Source organism: Salvia hispanica, chromosome 1, assembly GCF_029641045.1.
Source record: "Salvia hispanica isolate PSC_SH4W2 chromosome 1, Shi_PSC_v1, whole genome shotgun sequence".
Classification (NCBI taxonomy): domain Eukaryota; kingdom Viridiplantae; phylum Streptophyta; class Magnoliopsida; order Lamiales; family Lamiaceae; genus Salvia; species Salvia hispanica.
Window position 1 is genome coordinate 52,323,009 of NC_142692.1, and position 26,849 is coordinate 52,349,857.

A 26,849-nucleotide genomic window follows, 5' to 3' on the forward strand; every position below is an offset into this window, starting at 1 on the left:
AATCTGTTTCTTAAAAATAAAAATTTTTTATTTTAATTATGAGGTAGGGCTCATTCCAATACTAATACACTTTCACTTTTAATTTATCAATTTTATATAAAAATGCATATGAATTTAAATTGTTTTTTTGTTTTTTGGAAACTGACGGACTACATGAATTTACACGTGGCACACAACTCATACTAATGATTAACCATATTGGCTCACAATATCTAATCATTATTTATGGCACTCCACATTTAACTATTAACTATATAGTTAAAGTTAGGTCGGAACACCAATATGCCAACTCGGCAACACATGATATTCAATGGAATCGTAGTTTAATCAATTAATTTTCTCACACCACCGACGACATGATAGGTTTCCATGCAATGCATGACTCATTTTGTTCATGACTAAAATTAAAGTTAGAATCCTAGGACTTCATTTTTAATTCCTCTTAGTTTAATCAATTTACCTTAATTTTGATTATATAATTAATAAAATTTTATACTTCAATTTTAAAAGTTACTGTATGAGATTCACTAGAATTGAATAAAAATAATGGTTTAAATCATTTTAAAATATAATCAAGTTGGCGGGTATAGCTTCATCAGCTATAGAATCTCCATCACCCGATTCAACTCACCCAATGGGAATAGAAAGACTCCCGCAATTTGTGTTGATATTAATTCAAGAAAATAATGGGGACCATACAATATATGATGATAAGAAATAAACGTGTTGGCATTAATATAAGAAAATAAATGGGACCATATCTTTATTAATCAATGATAAAGCACACTTCTATGTCAGTAAATTATTGGCGTTTATTTATTGAGAGAATTACGATTCTCGTATATTTTGTGTTCAACGTCATTTAATCCTCATTTAAAGGGTTCTTGATTTCTTGCACTGTGAAATAATAAACGCCATTCGTTGTTTAGGGTATTTTAATCATTGCAATATTTTGAACTTTTAAGGATAGTTTTTTTTTTTTTTTCAAGTATATTAAATTTTTCGTTTTCATTTTTGTGTAATGTTGAATTGAAAGTACAAAAAGAATTTTTTTTAATTGAAATAATAATAAATAATGCATAAATCAAGGTTGTATATTCCGCATTAAAACACGAGATTTATCAACTGCAAATACACGTCCGTAAGAGCATCTCCAACCATTACACTATACTCAAACCTATTTTAGTGTAAATGTCACACTAAATATTGATTTTACTCCAATCATTTACATTAAACTCATACTCAAAAGAATATTCTCCACTCACTTACTTTTTATTCTTTTCAATCACACCTATATATTTGATCTAAATTACATACTGACCCATAACATTGTCAATAACTAAAATTAAATATAATAAGATTTTGTTTAAAATTAAGATTCTGACAAATTTTAAACTAATAAACAATTATTAATATTGAAAATTACGTATCTGTAGTATTAAATATAATAGCGTACGTGTAGTAGTAGATTTAATTTACTAACTTTTTTTCAGTTATGTACGTGTAGTGTTATTAATATTATTAATTTAACTAATCATTTTTAATATTATACTGATATGGGCCAGCCCACTAATTGAAAAGTAATCAAATATTAGTAGAACTAATTAGGTTATTATTCATATTATCTTCTCACACAGCCGCGCTTTTCCTGCAAGTTATTCTGTAAGTTTTTCTGCATTTTAATTCTCTTCCTTTCCTCTTTCTATTTTGATAATATAAATTGATTTGGACTTGAATGCAATAAACCAAAATCTGAAAAGTGTTTTTGGTATACTTTTAGTGTAAAACTAAAAATAGGTATTTTTTCCTCAAAAATTTATAATAGGATTGGTTTTGCAGTACTATTGGAGGTCTTTTTCTACTGCATTTTAAATTTTGCAGTACTGTTGGAGATGGTCTAATCCTCCAAATTACATTGACTGATGGACAAATAGGGTTCTCAAAAAAATAAAGTTTGTCGTCAATAAATCGTCACAAAACTAACATATACTATAAAATGTTGTTAGAAAGTCAAAGACAGTCTTTTACGATTTCAGCCGTCGAAAAATTACGAACAAAATCAATTACCAAAACTGTTGGGGTTTGGTGCCCCTTGCACAGCGGAAGACTTGTACAAAACAAATAAATCATATAATTATCTATTTGACCGATTATGCGATTAATCAATTCACATGTTAAACAGATAATTACATGCTAGAACGCAAATAATTCATGCTTCAAGAATATAAATCCTAAACATGAATTCTAAGGTTTAGAGTTACCGATTTGATTCTCCAAAGAATCGTTGATTGCTCGCGCCTTTTCCATGATGATCTTCGATACTAAACCACAGATCTTCTGACTGGTTCCCGAACCATATTTCGAAATCAGTGTGGGCTGATCTTATCAAAATACTAAGACTCGAATAAAGAAGACAGAAATATTCTTCACGGAGGAAGAGCTGAAAATCGCACGGAGGAGAAAATCAAGAAAAAATCGTCCCTCTCTCTTATTTGGAGTAGATGCTTTTTTTTGTTGATTGAACTTGAAGGTTCTTTTCTTTTCTTTGAAACTTTCGATGTTGTATTGATCTGAGTTACGTTTGTTAAACTTGTTGTTTCTCCAAAGAATCGATGATGGCTAGCGACTTCTCCGTGTGATGCTTTAAATACTAGACCACGGATCTTCTCTCTGGTTCCCGAACTGTATTCCAATATCAGTGTGGGCTGATCTCACCGAGATACTAGGACTTAAATAAAAGAGACAGAAATTCGAATCCACGGAGGAGAGCTGGACGAAAATTTTGTCCCTCTACGTATAAGAGTGGACGAAAATTTGAGAAAATAATAAAGTGTATTTTATGTCTCCTTTATTCTCCTATTAATATTAAGTTCCTTTTGGGCCCAAACAATAATCTATGGAAGGTTTTGGATATGGGCTCACCCAATTTACTTTTTACTAATTACATGTACCCACAATTTAATACAAGCTTTAATTAGAATATTACGAGCAGCCACTACAGAAATAATATTGAACTCTAACCATCCAAATCCAAAATTATAAGTAATCTGTGTTTCCATTTTAACTTTCATTTCCCGCGCTAAAGATAAAAATGTCCATTAATTAATTAATTTATGCTATGGACTTAATTAATTAACTTCTTATAAAATCCAAGAGTGGACTTAGCATGAAACACTTATTTATTATTCATAAAGTAATCAAACTACAACTAGCTAGGTTCCGAATAATAAAACCTCGTTTCGCGCTCATCTTGAGGACATTATCAAACGAGACTCACCTCGCACACGATTCAACATAATAGCAATCCTAGGACCGCTAGATATTAATCACCACTACCCAATATATCAGGATTATTGGTTTGCGAAAAACCCGCACCATTTAATAAGTCAAGGCAATGCATAATCAATATCGTGTTCAATGCTAACCTACATTGATTAAGAAACAAATATTTATCAAGACCTCGCCTTTCAGTAGATAGCATAAAGACTCGTCTTGCTGTTAAATCCGTTCAGTGCTTTACCACACCAATGTCATCTTATTTCAGTAAGACTTAGAAATATGCGGATTGACATTGCAACCTTTCATGATGGATATTCTAATTCCATCTAGGTTGTGAAATTCTTCTTTTTTTTGTTTAGGACTGACTGTGTTTCCTTAAAGTGGACGACGCCCACAACCGGTCTACTAAAACAAAACAACATTATGACAAAAATAATTTGTTTTATTCCTTGGAAAATAAAATAAAAGTTTTACAGTATTCAATCACTCGAAAGGTGATTTCTAGTATAGAAACTCTAACAAGTTGATGCGAACTCACTTGACGGACCCACGACGAGGGCCATGACGAGGCGGCTTCGGGATGGGCTTGCTACATTCATTCAAAAGTCCATGCGGGAGGAGCCTAGGATGACGGTGAGGATCGTGCTGAAAAATGAGGGCCGACCGAGGAGTCCAGAAAGAACGCCGGGGTCGGGCGTTTTGCTGGTGAAATTCACCCGACAGGGCGAAATGTCGATTCCCCTCCGTTGAAGAACACCCGGGTCGGGCGTTTCGCTTGTAAAATCGCCCGGGGACAGGGCAAACGCCCAGGCCGAGCGTTTTTCATAGGCGTTTTTGCCAATACTTAGATTTCATGGGCCAATTTGCTATTTTTGGACCCTTAGTATAAATACCTTTTGATGTCATTTCATTTGCCGGATTTTGCTGAATTAAAGTTTCTACCCTAGAGAGTTTTCTTTGAGGATTGTATCCAATTCCTTCCTTAAAGGTTGCTTGTTTCCATCTTTGATTGATTCAAGTAGAGGTATGCATCAATGGAGTGTATCCATTGAGTAGTGGAGCCAATGGGTGATAGAGCTAATGAAAGTTGCCTAGGGTTGTCTCCATCCTTTTGGTTAAGGTCCTATGGTTTTAGCTCTCTTATCTCATCTTTATACACATGTTTTTCATTCCTAATCTATCATCCTTTCTTGTTTAGATTCAATTTTTGTTGGTTGGATCATTTATTATCTTTTGCCTTGTATTGATAAATTGAAAATAGTCTCACAAAAATATTTTAGATCAAACATCAAAGTATAAAATTCTTGGGAAATAGATCACAAATTACATGGATCCTTATCACAAGTTCTCACTAAGAAGTCTAGACTATGTTGGAAAAAGTCTTCTACTATTCTCAAATTTATTTGTTAGGTATATAAATGTGTCGATTTTGAAGCACCCATAGAGCCATATCACATATATGTATAATATTTTCGGCCTAATATTATACTCAAAGCCATATCACGTGTATCTATAAACTTATAATATGAATAGTAATACTACTATCTTCGACAATTAGAGCTTATGCAAAGAGCAGGAAATACTAACATCCCAACTCAAACCAATAAAATTATATAAAATTAATAATATAGACATAGGTGTCGTAAATATGATTTAAATCTACCCCACTAATAGGTTCTCAGAAAATTAAATACTAGAACTATATTAAGTATGATTTAGAGTTGTGTGCAAATTGTGTTCCAGAAATGATTTTTTTTTAATTTGCGAGAAATAATACAACGACGTAGACAATGCCATATATAAGGCATAAGCTATTTCAGGTTTGGCACTACTAAGATACAACTTATGAGATTCATCAAATAAGAATCTGACGGAGTGAAATTAAATGTAGAAGAAATTGTAAAAACGAAAAGAAATTCTCTATATAAAATACTCGTAAATGTACTGTATGTTTTTGCCAAAAAAAAAAAATTGTTGGGACATTCATGCACTATAATAACCAAACAACCACTAGTCCTCCCATGATTGTGAAATTTCATGACTTGAACATGTGACGAATGAATGAGAAAAGTTAAAGCTGAATTTAAAAATTGTTTTATTTGAGACTGTTGTTAAAATTCTTGTGGCCCCATAGAGAGAGATGTACATATGGTTGGTTGAATGCCATCCAACAATTATTACTTGTCATACCATTTCATATTGTATTTATCAATGGTATCCTCAATTATTGTTATTTAAATTAAGTCGGTTTTAATTGTTTTCCTTTTATCAATAACATCCTCAATTATTTTTAATTAAATTAAGTAGGTAATACAACGTGTAAAATTGTATCATTGGTTTGCTTTGATCGATTCATATAATTGAATACTATACATATAAAGTTGAAAGATTAATATAATGTGATACTGTGTTTGATTGAGATGTTTAGATTTATATATAAAATTATAATTTCTAAAATGTCCATTTATTTCTAAAATTTTATTAATGTTGTTAAGTTTTAAAAAATAGTTTATACGCTTAGTTTAGTCTTTTAATTATTTATAGTATTTGCGATAAAAATGAGTTTTACATAACTCACTACTAACTCATAATATATACTATTAGAGCAAAATGTATAACCAAAAAACAGGACATTGTAGGAAATTTATAGTATTTTTAGATTGTTTTGTTCATCTTAAAAATCGAATATACTATAATGAACTTAAAACGAAGTTAAAGGATTAAAGGACCTTATGCATGTGTTATCTTATAATGACCTAGTTTTTTGGTTTTGCATTCCGTATTTAAAGGAGTGTTTTACCATTATCGCCACCCTATATGTATGTATATATAGAAATGAAGAGAGAAATGTTATGTTCTTTTAACTCGTGTCCACACCAAATGTAATTCATATTGTGGAACAGATGTAGTAGTATTAATTAATGTGAATATCATCCATGAGGGGTAGTGACATAATGCAAACTCATGTATTGTACAAATTTCAAACTGTGATCTGGACCATTAAAAAATATCAACAGATGACAAAATAGTAGTAACAGAAAATGTCAACACAATATCAACATAACATCAACCGTTAACACTGTGTTAACATTTTCTGTTGCTACTATTTTGTCATCTATTGACATTTTTTAATGGTCAAGATCATAGTTTGGAATTTGTACAATATTTAGGGTTTGTATTTGATCACATTCCCATGGGTACCGTTTTCATCTAGCATAGTATTTTCTTCATCTGGATAAGTATAAGATGCATTTAAAACAAAAATAACTTTTTTAAGCTATTAACAATTTTCAACCCTTTAATAGTGAAGATCTACTGTAAAGTCGTCACATTATTGGTTGATTTGTGGTCATGGGTTTGAATCTAATAGGTAATCAAAATTTCACTTTTGAATTCATACATCGTAGTCGAAATCATTGATAATTCACAATAAATTCATATATAGAGGAATGATATGCTAAATATCTTATATGAGCACCTCTCTCGTTTAATTCATTTTTTAACTTTGTTCATTTTGATTTATATATTTAATTTGCTTCTAATACATTAAAAAATGTTATTGAAATTTTTAATTTCTAAAAATTTATAAAAACCAGAGCTTGATATGTTGTTTTATTAATTTATTTGAAATTATAGACAGATAGAGCAAATCGAGCTTTGATTTTTATAAATTTTGTGAAATTCGAAATTTCAATTACATTTTTTAATGTAATAAAATTAAACTAAGTATATAAAATCGAAACGGACAACGCTAAACATGCATCAAACGAGAGTGATACTCACACGAGGACCTCACATAAGGTACGTAGCATATTGTTTTTCTTCTTACATATGTGTATGGGTTGACCTGAAAATATTTTTTATCGTAAAAAACTATAATTAATTGTACTAAAAATATGAATTTAATAATTTTTTCTTTCTTTATAGCTAGCATTTGAACCCCATCGAGAAATATGCATTCATCATAGATATGCGGACTGCATTGGATGAAAATAATAATCTTCATTATCATGTCAAAATGAGTTCTTATTTTGATTACATATTAGGGTTTATAATTATATATTACCCCCTTCTAATCTTAATATGAGAGTAGTTCATTGCACCATACTTATAAAATTACCGAATTCATTGTAGAATTTAATTCATTAAACATTAGGTTCATTATAAAATTCGCTCTGAATCTTCCCTGTGCTATATAATTAGGTTCAATCTAAATATTACTAGTACAGTTTCCTATGATGTTTATTACTACTATTAAAATGAAGCTTATAAAAATCATGCTATAACTATGAAAAGAATTGTGTCATAACGATATAAATCAACACACACAGACCTAAAATTAAAAGTAGTATTGGTAACACATGGGATGGAACGTACAAACCCTACGTTCCCCCTTGAGGAAAAGTCACATTAACCTTTCACTATTAAGAATCCTCTACTTTGGGAAGCACGCATACAACTTGGATACATCTATCTATATATACAACTTGCATATCATTATCAATTATGAGAGAGTGAGAGAGAATTATGGGTGTAGAAGCGGAAGCGACGGTGAGGGAGCTGAGAGCCGCCTACACCACCGGAAAGACCAAGAGTTTCGAGTGGCGGGCTTCGCAGTTGAAAGCTATACAGAAGATGCTCACTCTTCACAGCGACCAAATAATCCAAGCTTTGCGCTCCGATCTCAATAAACCAGAATTTGAAGCTGTTATTCATGAGGTCCGAATATTCATTTTTTTTATATTTTACATGTGTGTTTCCTCGTTTTATACATAATCATAATCTAGGTCTTCAAATTTCATTTTAATTAATTAATTAATTCAATTCAATTCATTGAAATTTCATTATCTCTAGATTAACGAGGGTTTTATTGGAAAAGACACATATATTGGTGGGGGTGGAGGAGAAAGGGAAACGGAAATAGGTAGCGTAACGTGAAAATTGGCAGCGGCCACGAGGTGAGGCTGGGCTGCGGCAAACGAACAAGGAGAAAACCACTGAGAGTAAACTAAGCTACACCGAGCACACGAAGCGACTGAGAGCTTCTCCTGTCCTGGAATTATGTAGTATAAAATGACTTAAAATGTGTGTTTTTCGTATTTTTATTTTTTATTAATTCTTTTTAACTTATTTTAAAAATTTTAATAATCATAGTGTATCATATTATAGATTTATTTTTCCATTTCAGTTTTTTATATTTTTATGCAAATTTAATTTGACGGGAAATATATATCATGAGAAATTACCTACAAAGTCAAATTCTATAAAACTTTAATAAATATTTAAGTTTAATTATATGCTACATATCTGAGCATCATCCGTGAGCACCACGCTCGTTTAATGTCATGTAGGTTTAGCATTATTTATTTTGTTTTATACATGTGGATTGATTCTAATACATTACAAATTATTGTTGACACTTTTAATTTTACAATTTTCATAAAAATAAAATCTTGATTTGTCATTTTATTCATTTATTTGAATTTGTAAAATAAAACAAACGACGCTAAACGTGCATTAAACTAGTGTAGGGTTCATAGATGGTGCTCACATAAGCTATGTAACATATCAAAATTCTAGAGATATTCTTATAGGGAAGCACTAGCGTGCCCCCTTATTTAGAGTCACAACGTACATCCAATCTGGTGCTGCCATGTGGCACAAAACATGCAATATTTTAGGCACAAAAATGCAATCTAGTTGTATATGCATTTCCGCAGATTGCATTTTAGTTGTAGATAAATTGCATTTTATATTGTTGAGTTTTGCATTTTCACATAAATTGCGTTTTATATTTTTAAGTATTGCATTTTCACATATATAAATGCAATCCGTCTATATATAAAATGCAAATTAAACAGTCAATATCTAAAATGCAAAACTTAAAAATAAAAAATGCAATCTGCGTATAACAAAATGCAATCTGCCGAAATTCATTTATAGCTTCTATAAATATATATTGCATTTTAGTGTTTACAATATTGCATCTTTTGTGTCATATGGCAACACCAGATTGGATGTACGTTGTAACTTTAAAATTAGTTGCTATACTAGTACATCCCTATTCTTTTATATATCTAGAGTGTAGAGCACCATCTATTATTATATTGTACCCATCACCACAATACAATCCTATTTTTGGGAAAATCCTCATCATTTGTTAAGGATTCACACAAGCAAGATGTGGATCCAATTTCCAAATTTTATTATTTTGTGATGTATCACATGATAGGTGTGTGTACTAGTAATATATCGTGTCATGTCTTTGTCGTACTAGTTTTTGGCCCTCCACCACTTACGCTTATTTATTGTTTTTAACTTTTTATAGGTTTGTACAAGATTAATTGTTTGGTACTCCTCCATTGTATGTATTTATTGTATGTATAAGAGAAAATAGCCATTACGTTACGGACAACTTAGATAACATTTGTGGTTGATGATGATATATAGATTTGTGTAGTATCAGCATCATGCAAATTGGCGTTGAAGGAATTGCATCGATGGATGAAACCCCAAAAGGTAAGCTTATCTTTCCCTCTCATAAATGTTTGCATGCATGCATCAAATATTGAATTTGTCGGCTTGAAATTGCAGGTGAAAACCACATTAATCAGTTTTCCATCATCGGCCAAAATCGTGTCAGAGCCTTTGGGCCTAGTGTTAGTTATATCAGCCTGGAACTTTCCATTTGGTAAGTGTTACTACACACCTAGGGGTGCTTAAACGGTTCTCCGATTTTCGGTTAACCGGAATCGGAATCGGAACCGGAACAGACTGGTTGATTGAGGAACCAGAATCCGGTTCCGGTTCCGGTACCGGTTCCAACTTTTTAAATAAAATCGGTTCTGGTTCAGAATCGGAACCGACCGGTTCCTAACCGGGAACCGGATCATAATTCAATTTTATTTTTTTATAATTTAATATACTAATAAATCTAATTTAATTGAATTAATTTTGAATTAAAGTAAAATAATTTGAAACATTGAGTGATTTTTAGATATAAACAGTGTTAGATTTACGAGCTTTATTTTCTAAAGTATTTAAAATGTTTAAACCGTGATACTTTGAATCTACAATTATTTCCCTAATCCATTTTTTATTAACTAACTACAATGAGTAGGACATCATAAGTTTGTTTTTAATTTCCAAAAGAACTTATACAAATACAATATTATTTCATATGATAGAAATTTAACTTTATAACAAATTTATGTAACAATTCATTTCACATACGATTTTAACCTATTTGTGAATAATTTATTAACTGTTCCGTTGTAGATCAAAAAGTCACAACAAGATCAAATAGTATTGGAAATTCCAATGAATATTTATTTAGCCAAAAAAGGGATAATGGAATTCAATTTTAAAACTTATTTTTTAAAAAAATTGCTAAAGTTTAGAACTCCTATTTTTGTATTAAAAAATTGCTAACATAAACTTGTCCGACCTACTACACTTGGCATCACTCTTATCCATATATGAATATTATTGTATTGTTGGTTTGTATTTTTTGTGTATTTATTTGAATTTTTAGGTATTATTTGTTATATTTCTAGATGTTGGATTATTATTTTTTTAGTATTGAACTATTTAAAATTATAAATAAATTCGGATTAAAATTCTACAACAGTTTATGAAAATTTATAACCGGTCAACCGGTCCGGTTAGAACCGGAACCGGCCGAATAAGGAGGCCTATACACACCTGATCTGTCTGATTCTAAGTGGAACATTTCTTATTTAGCATGAGATTTTATGCAGTTTTATATATTTGATAACAGCACTATCACTTGATCCGGTGGTGGGGGCTATCGCTGCTGGTAACGCTGTTGTCTTGAAGCCATCGGAGAGTGCCCCTGCCACGTCATCACTGCTTGCTAAGCTTGTGGACAAGTACATGGACACATCAGCTGTGAAAGTGGTGGAGGGGGCAGTCGCCCAAACCACTGCATTGCTGCACCAGAAATGGGATAAGATATTCTACACAGGTAAATCATCAACCATTTATAGGCAATGTTTTGGTATGTAAGATTCGCTAATTTAATTACATTATTATTTATCTTGATTTAGTATGTTAGCCTAGTCTTCTTCTTTTAAAGATGAGTATATATTATTTTTTTTAATTCAAATGATAGTGTTACGGTGGATTCGAACCCAACTATCCAAGTTCGATCTCAAATATTACAACTCTACCATTAGACTAACTCAAACACTGTTGAGTTTAGTTAACTTACCAAATGGAGCCTTATATATACTTTAGGGGGTAGCGAGGTGGGGCGTATCGTGCTAACTTATGCGGCCAAGCATCTAACTCCGGTTGTATTGGAGCTTGGTGGCAAGTGTCCAGCCGTCGTTGATTCTAGTATCAATTTAAAGGTACGCTACCTGCATTATCTACATAAAATGCTCAAATTTAATTAAATACTGAAATGCCTATCATTATCTTTTCCTTTTTCATATAAAATTTACAGTAAAAATAAATAATTTTTTCTTTCTATTTTTCATGTGATGCTTTGTTGATAGTTTTAACTCCTATCAATGTAATTTAGGCTTGTATCTCTTATTTTTATTCAAAGATTGGGGTTTCTCGGGCTTTGCAAATTAAAAGACATATATTAATATAAGGTACTTTTGCAATTCTATAGAAACTGAGTGACTATTATATTAAATTTGCAAAAAACCAAGTGTTTTATATTTCCCCCAGTCTTATAACTGTGCACCTAAGCATTGGTTTCATAACAATGAAGCTTGTAGAACAAATGATCTAGCTAAAGGGCCATTAACCAAACATTGCATAAGATTGGCAGTGGACGACCTATTGTAATAATGGAAGCGATGTCTAGAAAAAATTGCATAATCTTAAGATTGATAAACACAATTATAGTATGGCAGTGAAAGAATTCTTTCTTAATTCATGCGAAATGTCGTTCATTTTTTATAGGAGGAGTAACTCATTATATATAATTTGATTTCTTTTATTCCATACTAATTATTTCAACGTGGAACAACTCACTTGCGAATATTTCAACAAACCCGAATTGATTTGAGTCTTTTGAGGCTGGCCCGATTTATTGGAGTCACCAAACATGCAATCGAAAATAGTACATGCTAGATAGCTCATGGATCAGATGTTTAATTTTTATTCTTATAGTAATGACTAATGTGTAACTTGAGTAAAAGGTAGCGGCAAGAAGAATAATTGCCGGCAAATGGGGCTGCAACAGTGGGCAAGCCTGCATTTCCCCTGACTACATAATCACTAGAAAAGACTTTGTTTCTCAACTGGTAATAACTAATAGTACTATTATCAACTCTTTACTCCACATATTTCACATCTACTCACATTGTAAATATATTCAGGTAAATATTATGTCAGTTGAACTGGAGAAATTCTTCGGAAAAGAACCTCTGCAGTCAAAGGAATTGTCAAGTATCATCAACGCCCACCATTTTAACCGCTTGGTTAAATTTTTGGACGATGGCCAAGTGTCTGGTAAGATCGTTTGTGGAGGCGAACGCGATGTATCGAATCTGTAAGTTTACAATTTGAGTTTGTTGGTTAAAGAATAATGATATAGTAGTACTACTCAATCTAACCTCTCATGCATGTTGTTTAATTACCCAGCAAGATTGCTCCGACGATTATATTGGACGTCTCAAGAGATTCTATCATGATGGACGAGGAAATTTTCGGTCCCATACTTCCCATAATAACGGTAAAAGCTTGCCATTTGATTAACTTTTCTCCATGATGAACTGAAAATTTTATGATGAAGGTTGATAAGATTGAGGATTGTTTCGGTGTGATCAATGGTAAGGAGAAGCCACTAGCGGCATATCTCTTTACGAACGACAAAAAGCTGGAGGAGAAGTTCGTTGCAAACATATCAGCGGGTGGTATGATCATCAATGATACTATTCTACATGTAAGTCCTTCTCCTTTGCATAATACTATATGAACTCACAGACTCAAAAGATTTAGACATTCGAACGTGTGTTTGCAGTTTCTAGAGCCGGGTTTACCCTTTGGAGGTGTAGGCGAAAGTGGGATGGGAGCATATCATGGCAAGTTCTCATTTGATGCTTTCAGCCACAAGAAGCCTGTTCTAAAACGGAGTTTTACAATTGATATATCTGCTAGATATCCACCTTACACGCCCGGAAAATGTCGTTTTCTCAGCACAGTTGTACAAGGCAATTTATTTGACATTCTTCGGTCATTGGGCAGTTGTTGGTAACTTTGCTAATTCTTACCTTTTTAGTTGATCGGCTAAGAAATGACCACTACTAAATTATTCGTGTAGAAGTTAGGGTGTGTGTGTGTGTGTGTTATATGGGGATTTATTCCAGGAAATATGTACTTCAATTATTGTGTGGTAAGAAGATTTGGTCTCCTCATCATAGACATACATTACAATGATCTCAAAAATGATTAATTATTTATTTAAAAGATTAGTTCTCAATTTGCATTGAGACAACAAAAAAACAACTGTGATCCTGTCTTAGATTAATTATTTATTATTGGACTAAATTAGTCTTATTATCGTTACCTTGCTCGTAATACAAGAGGACATATTAATCACTAATCTAATGAATAGTTTTAATACATAAATAAATTATGTACTCCCTCCGTCCCAATAAATATGCAACATTTGGTTTCCGGCACAGAATTTTATGCAGTGTTGTTTTGTGAGTTAATGAGGAGAGAGTAAAGTAAGAGAGAATAAAAAGTAGAGATAGGATTGTTTCCATTTTAGCAAACGTTTCATTTTTATTGGGACAATCCAAAAAGGAATACATTGCATTTCTAATGAGACAGAGGGAGTATGTAGTATCCAAACCAAATTAATTTTTTACTTTATAGTGATTAATTATAATTTCTTTCTCAAATACTCCCTACGTCCATAAAAATAGTCTTATTTGTGGACGGCACAATTTTAGACAGAAGAGAAGAAAAAATAGATAAAGTAACAGAGATACGAAGGAAAAGTAGGTAAAGTATACTCCCTCCGTTCCATAGTAATAGGGGCGTTTTTCCATTTCCGTCCGTTCCATAGTAATAGAGTCATTTCCCTTTTTAGTAAAAGTCCATACATTTTTCCACACGTACTTTACTCTCTCTTACTTTTTTCTATCTTCATCTCTCTACCTTTTTCATTTTTCACTTTATTCTCTCTTTACTTAACCCACGTAACACAATTTTTCTTAATTTCCGCGCCGAAAAGTTTTGCCTCCGTTACTATGGAACGGAGGGAGTATGAGAGATGAGAAAAAGTAGATAAAGTATAAGAGGAAAAAATTTCATTTTTAGAAATACGACTAATTTTTGTAAATAAAGTACAAATACCCCAATAAAATTTACTCATTTGAGTAAGCACTCGATGCCATTATATCTTTGAAATAACTAACAATGGTCACTCCATGTCTTACAGTATTCACTATTTCACATAGGAAGATTGGCAATTACAAATTACTAACAGTGGTCTACCAATACATATTTACACGTTCTTACCTGATTTCTGTGGAATTTGAAGTTAGGTGAACAAATAAGTCCAGGCTTCTTGCACTGAGCAATAAATAAGTGAGTCAATCCCTCATCAGACATGAACACCTAAATCCGAGGAACTATGTTGAGGAAGTCCTACGAAAGATAGTCTGAGACTCTGAGCCCTGCAAATTACATTACAATAACCGAAGCTGATCTCATTGAGTGTCCAAAATATTTTGAGGAAGCAATCCGAAATAATGGCCGCTTACCTTTATCTCATATTCAAACCATCGAGGTGTTTGAACTTCCTTCTTTCAGATTGATAGCGCACTTTCAGCTCATCAAACGAGCATGCATCTTCAGCAGTTTCACTTTCCTCATTCTCATGGAATTTGGTCAGAGTTTGGCCATCAGGAAATGGAAGAATTCCATTCAATTGTCTGGTTTCATCAGAACCAGCAGTAGACTTGCGTATATTTGCAACCAAAACCCACATGTTTGCAAGCTCATTTTCTAGTTTCTCTTCATGCCTCTTTGCTTCATCAAGTCTCTTTCGCAGATCAGCTTCGACTTTATCTCTTTCAGATAATGCAGCAACCAAAGAGGCCTCTCTTTGGTGTCTTGCACTCAACTCCTGCTCAAGTTCTTCCATTGATAATCCATCCTGCTGTTTTCTCAAGCGTGTATCAGAATGGCTACCACTCACCACGTTTTGCTTCATATCAACTGGAGCATACTTTTGGCAGAAGTTTGATTTAGAGCGGGTATCTGTAGCAGCAGCCAGATCTGCAGTGAGTTTGGCGTTTTGGTAGGAAAGCTTTGTTACCTCCTCTGCTAAGTTTCGGAGTTCAACTGCTGCTGCAGCTGCAAGCTCTTTCGCATAAGAAGCTTCCTCGGTCTGCTTTTGACAGTGAATTTCTAAACCATCCTTATCTTCAACAAGTCTTGCCTTGTCTTGTTTCAACGACTCTATCTCAGCAGCCTGAGATAAAACGGTTGAATGGTCAGATTCTGAAAGAAAAATCATGTGAAGAATCCTTGCAAAGGAACTATCTGCAGTATATTTACATTGACCACAAAGAGAACATAAGCTGAAAATACGTACCTGTGCAAGAAGCTGAGACTTTGTAAAGGCACCACAAATGCACTCCTTATCATTCCCATGGTTGAATATAGATCTATTTAAACTTCCAAAACTAGTTGGTGTATTTTTGTCCAAGGATGTTTCGTCACAAGAGTTGAGATCATACCCCCTTCCATTTTTCATATCGAAGGAATCCCCATAGCTGTTCTCCCTAGTGGTGCTGCTATCTCCACTTGAATCTTTATTTGACATCAAGGAATCAGGCTGCTGACTCAAGAGAGAGATGGTTTCTTGCATTTCAGTAGCCTCCATTGTCTATTAGCAGACAATAGTTTGTTAAAAGTAAGATTATAGTGCAACTGTCAAGTAACTTAAGCAATGACAATGGTCTGCTGATATGATCTTTCAGCAATCACTAGTCGCAGCATTATTTAATTCCCATCAGTTCATATACTCCGAAATTATTGCACAGGATCAATATAAATTCAACATACCTCAAGTTCAAAAGTCTTCTCATGTAATTGAGTTGCAAGCCTAGGCAAATCCTGTGCAAGTGGAAGGAGGGGGGAGGCCAAGGAAACAATATTCTCAGAAAAATATCCGTAGTTTTAAGAAAAAAGTTATGTAGTACTCCCTCCATCCCATTAAAGATGACTCACTTTCCTTATTTATTTGTACCAACCAAGATGACCCATTACTAAAAATGGAAATACTCTCATCTCTATTTTATTCCCTCTCTCTTACTTTACTCTCTCCACTTCACATACAAAATAAAGTTGCATAAATTCCTGTGCCGCCCAAGGAAGGGGTCATCTTCCTTGGGATGGAGTACTACTCATCCACACACAGCTCAATGGTTTGTTTATCCTAAGTTTGACATTAGGATAAATCAAGAATCACTAAAATTTCACATGTCTGAAAACATAAGCTCGTGGAGAAGAGACGGGAAAATCAAGGAAAGGCAATGTGGTTGACTATTTTATGTTGGAATAAAAGAAATAAACTTGATTTTTGTACTAGAAATATCTAGACATTATGCAATAGAAATTTCTAGAATTAGGTATTAGATATTTTCAGTAGAATTAGACAGAGAATTTCTCATATTCAACATTCTACAACTCAGACCACCCCAAACAAAGATTGTCAGTAAGTCTGCAAACTCATCGGAGTATTATAATTGTTTTTGTCCTTTCTTGGCAGGCTTACCTGAGCCGTCGCAAGATTGCTTGAACCATATGGAGATGTCTCCACTGAATCAATCACACGTTGCTCAAGAACTCTTATTTGGCGCTTCTTTTCTCTTATTTCATCCTTCAGTTTTTTCATGTTTTCCTGAGTTACAGTGGAATGGAAATGAACATTATTCTCAATTTAAAATGCACTTTACTTGAGGATGTGAAGTACAAATCTAAAATCCAAATCCGCTATTAATGTGAAGCATCTAAAGCATGTGATGGAAATGAATTTCTAAAGCTCCCTTCTGCAGGGATGCCAAGACCATTTATATCTAAAATTCAGAATGTGAATCTGCTTCTCAATAACAGTGGTTATTGAGATATAAAAGGAAAAATGTGCTGATCAACTAACCAGTAGATACGAATCTCCAGGACTCTTAGCTGCTTGCTCTGATAATCTTTTCAGAGAACTGGTAGAAAACGCAACCTCTCCAGCTAACATCTCTATCTGCTCATGGAAAAGGTCCATTTGGTCTGTAATGGTGCTCCCAGTCTACAATAAATTTACCATTGAAGTTCATTTAATTTATTGAAGCCAACATAGAAACATAACTATAAGCTCATGATAGTTTTAATCCATAAGCACTAATGATTGAAATGGAGTTCCTTTTTGAAAGACAGTTTCCGTCTAGGTAGCTGTTATGCATTAAATAAATCAAACTATATCTCACCGGTGGGAGACGTTGCACACCTATAGCTGCACTGAACAGATCACCTGCTTGAGTCCTATCAGGAAATGAGCCAGCCCGAGCAGCATCTTCTACTTTTCTACTGATTGATCTCCTTTGTGCATCTTTTAGATCACTAAACATAACTCTGGTTTGTGATGATTTTGATGAGGAAGCAGGTGAACCACTTGCAGAACTCTCACGACCAGTATTTAGCGATGTCCCAAACACATTCTCGGGCTTCTGAAATCACAATGTAAAGCATTTATGATGCGTTCCAAGATTTGTGCATCAACAACATTCCAAAAAATGCAGCAACAATTTACTTTCACTTTGAACCAGTCAAGCATCCCCCTCCTTCTGTTCTTTCTGTAATCTCGGACTAAATCATCAATGTTCGCATTGTCGCTCCTGCCAACATTCGAAATTTCAGAATCAATACTTCCAGCATCATCGTTAATGCTCTCTCGCTTTCTGTCAGGCAAGTATGCTAGCTGCACAAGTAAGGAACACAAACACAAAGACATTGCATATTAGATCTTTGAATGAAATATTCGAATTTCAGTACATGGAAATCAAGGCTTACAGTCCCTTATGAGGTGGCTAATCTAATATCATAAACAATATCTTGGATGTCAAGTAAGGAATTAACAAGGATGTTAGCACCTCATCTTCTGCAAACGAATGCCTTCGCCAGTGGCTGGTCTTTTCAACACTATTTGGTTGGATAGTAGTTTTTGTGGAAACCAAAATTAGTTTAGTTAACCTCTGTATCCTTCCCATCAAAGCAGCTTTGGCTTGTTCCTCCTCTTCTAATCTTGATTGCAACTTAATCTTGCTTTCTTCCAACTGCAACACGAAGTATTTAAGAACATGGTAATATACTAGCACCATTTTTGGCTCATAAAAAAATATTAGCTTCATTTACCATTCTATATTCAAATGCACATCAAATTTATACCACAGAACTAATCATTGCATTTTAACTGACACCATCCCACCTCTTCATCATTATTCTCTACTAAGGCAGGAAACAAATGCACATACTACCAAAATGAAAATCAAGTTTAATTATTGATTTCATTAACATAGGATGTATTTCACATTTACACTATAATTACACCGAAGAGAGAAGAAATCTCTATTGGTAACTCTATGGTATAAGTTTTAAATCGTAATTACTAATGATCTCTGACTTTCCTGTATCTTGTTTTATCTACTTTGTATTTCCAAGGACCCAAAAGAGCATCACTCCTCGTTGGAATATGAAGCATAAAATGATAAAATCCCACTCAGAAAATTAGTAATTAGAAATTATTATGCTGACTCGGAATAGTCTCCTCTTGGCCCCAGTGTATCCAGTGGAAATATGATACTGACTGTGAATTGCAAATCAAGACCAAGATACTTGCTGAGCAGCGGAAGTTTCAAAACCAGCATATAGAGAAGAAGTAACTATAGTCATACGCAATATTCTTTTCTCCAGAAAACAATCTAATTGTCACCAACCTGAAGTTTCAGATTAACTAAATCTTCTTGACTTGGTGCTGTCTGATTCTCTTTATCCGTCATTCCGCTCTTTAACTGCTGAAGCTCTTGCTTTAGTTTGGATATTTCTTTCTGATACTTTTTGATGAGAGACTTCTCATCCAAAATCTGTGCATGAAAATTAAAGAAGATAATTAAACCTTTGAAAGATTCCCACTGATACTACTTTCTTTATCTGTGCAATTAAAGAGTTTTGTACACCTCACCTTGTTTTGAGAAGCCTTAATTTCAACATGCTTACTTCGTTGGGCAAATTTAAGAGTGTTATGAGTTTCTTCAGTATTGCTAGAGGCTGGAGTAACTGTACAGATAAGCTGCAAAAAGTTCATGCAAAAAATAAAATTTTTACTAACAGAATCCTCGTAGCTAACATTAAACGGAAATAAGAAGTCTTCGGTGTAGATCTACAAACTTATGAATCACAACTTACTGAGACTCGGCCATGGCCACTAAGAGATGACTGCAACAACCGTGTAAGTTTTGAATCTCGATAAGGTACATGAGTGGATTTTCCATCCGTTAATTTGGATATAACCTGGAGAGATGAATGTATTGATCATGTTAACTGAATGCAGTATGAAACACACAGAAATGGTGAAAAGGATAGGCATGGCCATATGTCTTACAGTGCCAAGAGTAAGTAAGCTTTTATTTATGTAAGAACCCTCTTTTCTCCTTAACCCAGTTGTCTCTGTTTTAGAACTTTCAGATCCTGCCAAGTCAATTAAATGCTATAAAAGAATTCAGTGTCCTGCCCAAATAATTGAAAACCAAAAAATAAATAAAAGAGCTTCATCACATTAGACACTCACACAGCATGAAACAGCTAAAAGGAGATGAGGAAGAAGGAAAATTTGTGTATTCAAAACTATTTAAGGTGCATAAAAAATGAGAGACAAAATTAAAAACAAACGTTGTAGATGAAACCACAGTAGAGTTAGACAATTAGCAGGTTCGAGCATACCAATTGTGACAGTGTCACTTCTTCTCCTTCAATGTCCCCACGCAGGTTGCTTTCAACAGTCTGAGATGAATAAGTTAATAAGATCAAGGAATTATAGTGAAATCAATTGCGTAACCACAACTATTGAAATATTTCTAGCTTTTGAAAGAACAAAAGAAAAGAAATAGTCATCATGACCAAGATACCAAATGCTACTAAATTCATTTATCATTGTTCTTGTTAAAACCACATCAAAAGAACGTTGAAGTCCGAATTGTGTCAATGATTGTTCCAGCAAACTCATAACTCATTTATCATAGTAGCTGATGGTATCAAATAAAACAAATAAGGCAAAAAGACTAGACCTGACATGTCCCTTTTAAAGCCCAACAGTCTATTCCTGAAACCCATGCATCATGTCATCAAGTTATTTATTTTGTTACAGCTTTTCATGTTCAATACCAAAGCCAATTCTGCTATTTCCGGTAAAGTACATGCACAGCCCTCAAGATATAAAACTAACAAGCGATTATATGTGAGAAACCGTAAGCAATATAAGAGCTGCAATACCAAAGTGAATATGGTGTGGCTTCTGCTGCTGAGTAAGTTGAAGTTATTAGAACCCACGTGTCTATGCTCTACATCAATATTGACAGAAAAAAGTTAAAATTTCTGTTAGCCAGAAAATAATCACAGCAGCAGAACAAGGGGAGATGTTTCCAGAGGTAAATACAGGCATTGAATGTTAAGGATATTAAAGTGGTGGAGAGCAAAACTGCATTTAAGAACAGAACACTTCGTCTGAACAACTGAGAGTCCAGTGACTTTGATCCGCAGGACTCTCGCTACTTTTAGTTAAAATCCTTTTTTGTACTTAACACGAGAAGAAAAAGGCCTTTTGAAAGAGAGTGTGGATGAGTTTGTCATTTACGTGTCAAATTACCTTCACCAGATGCTATTAGAGAAAGAGCATGGGCAGGTGACAGTACAACCTCTTCTTTAATTCCTTCCACAAACGTGCCCTACAAAATTCATAATATTCCTCAATGTCACACATTAATTCATATATAAGCAGAACAGTTGATTTCACATTGCATCCATAGCATTGATACTAAACCTGCAGAGCATGAAGCATATGCAAAAACAAATCTGACAGTGGAGGGTAGCTGATAGAAATAGACATGGGACCACAGTTGAGTCCGCCTTTTTTCTTATATGGGGAGAAAATAAGACACTCCCTCCATCCCTTAAAAATAAGAACTATTTCCATTTTAGCCCATTACTTGAAATGAAGCTCAATTTGTTTCTTTCCTTACGAACAAGGAAGCTAAAGGGGAACATACTGTTAGCATTTCATGGGAAGTGATCGCAAGTAGTCGTTGGATAAGAAGGAAGAAGGGCCAAGAAGTTAAAAGGAACACTAAGAAGGGAAGAAATATGATTTAAGACACGTGTTTTTATCATTAACTAAACAGAAGCGACACCACATCTTCAGAAGGTTGCTGTAAACCGTTGAAACAAAAATGAGAAGATAGTGAAATAAATAGCTTAGTTCAATCATATTGTAAGGCTTTCCCGAATATTTTGTTACTGGATATGAGATGACATTCAAAAGGATTCCAGCCAAATCTTTGAGTGTGTATGGATTTCCTTTGAATGGATCATCATTCGTCAGAGATCTTGAGTACTATCACTTATCGACTTGTTAGTTTTATTATATTTAACGCAGGACAATATTTAAATACAACAGAAGGCAATCCACTAGAAAGAGAAACACTGATAAAGGATAAGGTGGCTGGGTAGGACTCTTAACTGCAGTGCAGAGAACAGGGATGCAGCAAACTATTGAGCCATGCACAAGAAATGACTGAAACTAAAATACTACTCCCTCCGTCCCCTAAAAATAGAGACTCTTTCCTTTTTGGTGCGTACCCTAAAAATATAAAACTTTCTATATTAGAAAATTTCTCTCTCTAATGAGGTGGGACCCATTATCCACTAACACACTTTCCTTTCTATCTCTTTCTTACTTTACCAATTTTGCATTAAAACTCGTGCCGTTTCAAAAGTTCCTATTTTTATGAGACGGAGGGAGTATAACTGAACAGAAATTAAACTACAAAGATAAATTACTCTGAAGAGGGCCACACAACAATGGCTGGTTCTCAAACTAAACTCCTGTCCACCTAAAACTAAGAAACATAAACCTATTTATAGGACTCTACTAAAGACTCCAACTCAAATAAAACACTAACTAATTACAGAGAACAATTAGAATCGTATTCAATTTCTAACTCTAAAGATAACAACTCAATAAAAATAATAAATAAACTACTAAAATAGAGATGACCGCAAGAGCTATATTGATATCAATCACAGAAACATGAATGAAACTAGATGTTTTTATAACTAACTATTGTCCCTAAAATTTGTTGACTTCAGATTGACATATTCGCATTACAACATGATGCAACTTATTCAATAAAATCAAGCAACGTCCAAGAGCTTGAAGCCACTAAAAGACATATATACCTGAGAGTCCTCTCGTATTCTAAGATTCTGTCCAGTGGGATTGAGCAAGTCATTGATGACCTAAATTTCCATGCAGACATGCAGTAGGTCATACACAAAATTCAGAAACAAATATCTAACAAGAATATGGAAACTGTAAGAAACCAAGGCTTGTGTTGAATTTTATTATCAAATAATAAGAATGTGCTTACTTCCAGTTTGGAAACACAATTCAACAATCAAGGTCTGGAAATGCACTTCAGTAAAACTTTCTGGGTGAATAATATTAGTCCTCAAATCCCACCTCATCTTAACAGAAAATCAAGAATACCAGCAGCGACTTTCCATTTTAGTTTTCTGAATATCTACAGCCCACAACCGACTAAGCACAAAATGGTTTGCTTGTTATTTAATTATTCCTGAAATGAAGTGGGAGATTACAGAAGACACCACCCAAAAGGATCCAACTAACATGGCGTAGCTGGATTAGCTAAATGTCCAACTACTTTCAGGGACCCAAAAAAGTCAACCAAACTGCACAATGGTTTGATATGGAAAATATTATCATTTGCATTAACTCCAAAAAAAAAACGTAGCTTAAGGGATATAAGTATATTTTTAAGTAGTTAAGGCAGAGTGCAGTCTAGAACTAACCACATAGATTATTATCAGCTACAGAAGACAACCTAAGGGAATTCAGTCTCATATCTAGTTCAAATAATCGTACATGAAACAAACAAATACAAATGTGAACACTTCCAACTTGCGAATAATGAAACTAACCTCATTGTATATCTCAAGATATGAAACTCGGAGAAGAAACTCTCGTCCTGGCGTCTAATACAGCATAGCAAAGATAATTCAAATGTTGGAATAAAAGCACTCCTGTGTCTTTATTGTGATCTAAACAACAAAACTAGCCATGGTTACTACCCACTTTAAGGTAATAGGACTTACCTCTTGTATAATTCCAAAGACATCCTTAATAGCCTGAGGTATGATTCCTGGTGACTTTTGCTCTCCCTAAGACACAAAAGCAGAAATATTCAATATTAGCATCAACTAGGACAATATAAGTAGACGCAACTATGTTTGATTAACGGCATTTAAGATATTTGTAAAGCAAAAAATCTAGCATTATGTGATAATAGCCAGTTGGTGAACATATCTTGTGAGATACAATTTGGAAGATATGGTGCAGTAATTTAGGAGTCTTAGTTTCAATTCGTAACTTTTGTTAATAAATACTCCCTCTGTCCTGTTACAAGGTAAGAGAGTGTAAATGTATTGCTCTTTGCTAAAAATGGGAATCAATCACTTCTAGTGGGACAGCCAAAAAAGGGAAATCAATCACTTGTACTAGGAGGGAAGGAGTATGTTCGGATTGTTGAGTGCAACAGTAGTTTGATATTGTCCGCTTTGGGTCAAGCCCGCATGTATTTAGTTTGAGTAGGACTCTTAATGTAAAATCTATCTACTGTGGGACCCTCAATATGAATAGATTGAGATATCTTTTGGAGAATAATAGAATATCACATTTGGATGGAGGAAACACCTGGCCTCGTGAGAGGATTCATTCTTTCCAGTTTATTTATCGAAGTTATTCCATTTAGTCAATTCAGCATAATTTGCAATATTTCTGGTTTGTGCATTTTAGCAACAGATTTCCTGCATCGTTCATTCTCTCCCTTTCACGCCATATCATTATGCATCCCTGGCACCTAACAATACAGTAATAAGGAAATGAAAATTGTAGGGTTGAAGAACAGATAGCCATTACATGCATAGTATGTGTCTTCCCACTGCTAGTAACACCATACGCGAATACAGTGCCTACAAAACAAGTAAGCACAAAATCAAAAACCAAAGTCCACATGCAGAAGAAAATATTATTGGTTTTCCTTAGAGAATTGCAGTTTGAGGCATGCTTGCAGTGAAAAATTGTCGCTCAAGAGAAGAGGGAAAAGAAGGAAAATATTATGAATTGTTTTTCTGCTTTTTATGTTTAAGAAAAAAATTCTAACGAAATTTGGATAGGGCAGAGTGGTCGGCTGCAAATATATGTTACCAAAACTTCAGATAGTGGAGTACCATTTATTCCTTCCATGGCACCATTTACAACATGTTGTGCTGCAACATCATACACCTGGCGAGTAGTTGTTGCAGGACCAAATACTTTGTCTGGGAACACAAATAGTTTTGATCAGCATTAGTTAATAAGTTATCAACACAAAGACAGAAGGAACCAACTAAAAGATCATTGTTGTTCACTTGTTATACACATGGAAATGTAGAGCTTGTTCTGCAATATCTTCTCATGTTTGCAAGCATTAACAAGCTAAAAAACCTTATACATCTCAGAAAATTATCAGGAGATTGAAATGTTTGAGCAGCAGCGCACATTTTCTCAACGTTGGATAGGCTATTAGGACTCTTGACCTCCGGTCTCTCTCATTATAAAGCACTTCAGTCCTTCAATCCATATGGTTATCCATAAAGAAAACCTTCTGTTTGTAAACTGTTTTAGAGAAAACTTGTACCTTTTCAATGAAATCAGCTATGGCAAAGAAAGAAGCAATGGATCGCCTTAATCTCATTATCGGTCTTCATTTTTAGTATCTAGCAGGCTTAGGGTATTATTCCAAACACTCCAAGTAAGTAATACCTTTATTTTATTTTATTTTATTTTATTGTGCATAATTATGAGCTCAGCAGGTCCCATTTCTGACGGGATACTAATTCATCTTTCATCAGGTTCATCCAGTCCATTAAATTCTAAAAGTATTAGAAACGTTACTTAAACTTATTGTAGTTTACTTTTGTCCATATATACAATACATGCATAACAGATTTTCTGTATAGTATCCGATTCTGACCAGAGATATGCGGATCATAAAGATCTGTAATCTAGTTGGAGCTTTAGGGCTACAGCTTTGATTAGCTACACATACCATATACAAGAATTTATAAGCAAGTGGTAGACTGTGCATAGACATAAACCATTACACAACCCCCCATGCAAATTATGGAACTTTTACATAAAAATGCTGATCAACTATCATCCGAAGCATACCAGTTATTCTAATGAACAGAAATGGAAAGAACTGGCATGAATTCTGCTCCATTTATTTATCTATTTCGGTTAGACATTATATTTGAACAAATAGCATAACTTCCTCTTTTAGAAAAACAATCAATCCATAACCATAGTCCCCTCACAAGTCACAAGCAGCATGTAAAGCCTATTGATTCCAGACTTCACCCGTTAGGGCTCACAAAGAAAATATGTCCATTATCGTTCACAGCAAATGTGTGTGCATGAGAGAGAGAGAGAGCAGAGATATACCAAATCCATACGAAATGTCGGAATTGAACTCATTCCGCACAGTGTAATCTCCATCCGCATACCACGCCACTTCATCACCTTTACCAATCTCCCTAGCACTGTAAACAGCGAAACACAAACAAGTCATCCAAAATCAATAAATTCATACAATAGAAAATAGGAAATTGGCCTAAAAATCGAGAGTCCTTCAACCTGAGAGGTCGGAACCGCACAGTGACAGTGACATTCTCCTTAGCTTTGGCGGGAGGCGGCGGAGCTGATTGTCGCGAGGACGGAGTGGCGGGGCGGGAGGGAGGCGGGGGAGGGGGTTTACGGGATCGGAAGGGGGAGATAGAGGAGCGGCGGAAGGCGGAGGCTGAAGCCATTGGTGCGGAAGTCGAGAGCCGGCTTGATTTTGCCGCCCGGAGTTTCCAAAATCAAAATATTTGGAGGGGGGATTTCGTTTTTTTTAATTCAAATGGGATGGGGGAGTGGACCCGCCATTAAAAGGAATAAAACTTTATACTTTTTTTACTCCCTCCGTCCCGGCTAAGATGACACATTGCTTAGCTGGCACGGGGTTTTAGGAGTTATTGGTTAAAGTGTTTAATTGAAGAGAGAGAAGGTGGGTGTAAGTATTAAAGTAGAGAGATAAAGAAATATGAATATTTTAATAGGAGTGAGAAAAAGTGGTTAAGTGTATTAATTGGAGAGAGAAAGTTACTAAAAAAGGAAATGTATCATCTTAGTTGGGATAAACTAAAAAGGA

At 34.2% G+C, this 26,849-nt stretch overlaps 2 protein-coding genes across 5 annotated transcripts; one reads left to right on the forward strand and one right to left on the reverse strand.

Annotated features, from left to right (window-relative positions):
- The first annotated feature begins 7,710 nt into the window (after nt 1-7,710).
- On the forward strand, nt 7,711-13,679 carry LOC125221212 (aldehyde dehydrogenase-like). 4 transcript variants are annotated; one of them, XM_089065128.1, is made up of 10 exons: nt 7,711-7,998; nt 9,730-9,798; nt 9,874-9,970; nt 11,060-11,266; nt 11,539-11,654; nt 12,459-12,563; nt 12,639-12,811; nt 12,904-12,994; nt 13,097-13,204; nt 13,283-13,679. In XM_089065128.1, the coding sequence occupies exons 1-10, from the start codon at nt 7,807-7,809 to the stop codon at nt 13,514-13,516; spliced, it is 1,392 nt and encodes a 463-aa protein (XP_088921254.1). In that variant the 5' UTR covers nt 7,711-7,806; the 3' UTR covers nt 13,517-13,679. The 4 variants fall into 4 exon arrangements, with proteins under 4 accessions (XP_088921254.1, XP_047979296.1, XP_047979295.1 ...); XM_048123339.2 differs by having other exon boundaries at nt 7,712-7,998; nt 13,064-13,204; XM_048123338.2 differs by having other exon boundaries at nt 7,714-7,998; nt 13,055-13,204.
- A 943-nt stretch (nt 13,680-14,622) lies between these two features.
- Nucleotides 14,623-26,522, reverse strand: LOC125221211 (P-loop containing nucleoside triphosphate hydrolases superfamily protein). The gene is made up of 23 exons (XM_048123337.2): nt 26,294-26,522; nt 26,102-26,199; nt 24,847-24,936; nt 24,536-24,588; nt 23,713-23,778; nt 23,539-23,592; nt 22,777-22,836; nt 21,188-21,266; nt 20,815-20,882; nt 20,266-20,325; nt 19,928-20,032; nt 19,732-19,836; nt 19,508-19,615; nt 19,263-19,409; nt 18,420-18,602; nt 18,080-18,247; nt 17,757-17,996; nt 17,438-17,578; nt 17,057-17,182; nt 16,345-16,395; nt 15,872-16,165; nt 15,036-15,748; nt 14,623-14,948 (listed from the first exon to the last, which is right to left on the reverse strand). Exons 1-22 carry the CDS (start codon nt 26,464-26,466, stop codon nt 15,038-15,040), a joined length of 3,180 nt encoding a protein of 1,059 aa, XP_047979294.1. The 5' UTR covers nt 26,467-26,522; the 3' UTR covers nt 14,623-14,948; nt 15,036-15,037.
- Between the last annotated feature and the right edge of the window lie 327 nt (nt 26,523-26,849).

What these genes read in the sequence shown, in the direction of transcription:
- LOC125221211 (XM_048123337.2), bottom strand. Translation starts at nt 26,466, where the DNA reads ATGGCTTCAGCCTCCGCCTTCCGCCGCTCCTCTATCTCCCCCTTCCGA. An exon ending in GGAAGACACATACTATGCAT is followed by an intron (nt 23,779 to 24,535) that starts GTAATGGCTATC and finishes TTTGTGTCTTAG; the next exon opens with GGAGAGCAAAAGTCACCAGG. An exon ending in AGAAGACTTTTGAACTTGAG is followed by an intron (nt 16,166 to 16,344) that starts GTATGTTGAATT and finishes GTCTGCTAATAG; the next exon opens with ACAATGGAGGCTACTGAAAT.
- LOC125221212 (XM_048123338.2), top strand. Translation starts at nt 7,807, where the DNA reads ATGGGTGTAGAAGCGGAAGCGACGGTGAGGGAGCTGAGAGCCGCCTAC. An exon ending in AGCCTGGAACTTTCCATTTG is followed by an intron (nt 9,971 to 11,059) that starts GTAAGTGTTACT and finishes ATTTGATAACAG; the next exon opens with CACTATCACTTGATCCGGTG. An exon ending in GAACGCGATGTATCGAATCT is followed by an intron (nt 12,812 to 12,903) that starts GTAAGTTTACAA and finishes TTAATTACCCAG; the next exon opens with CAAGATTGCTCCGACGATTA.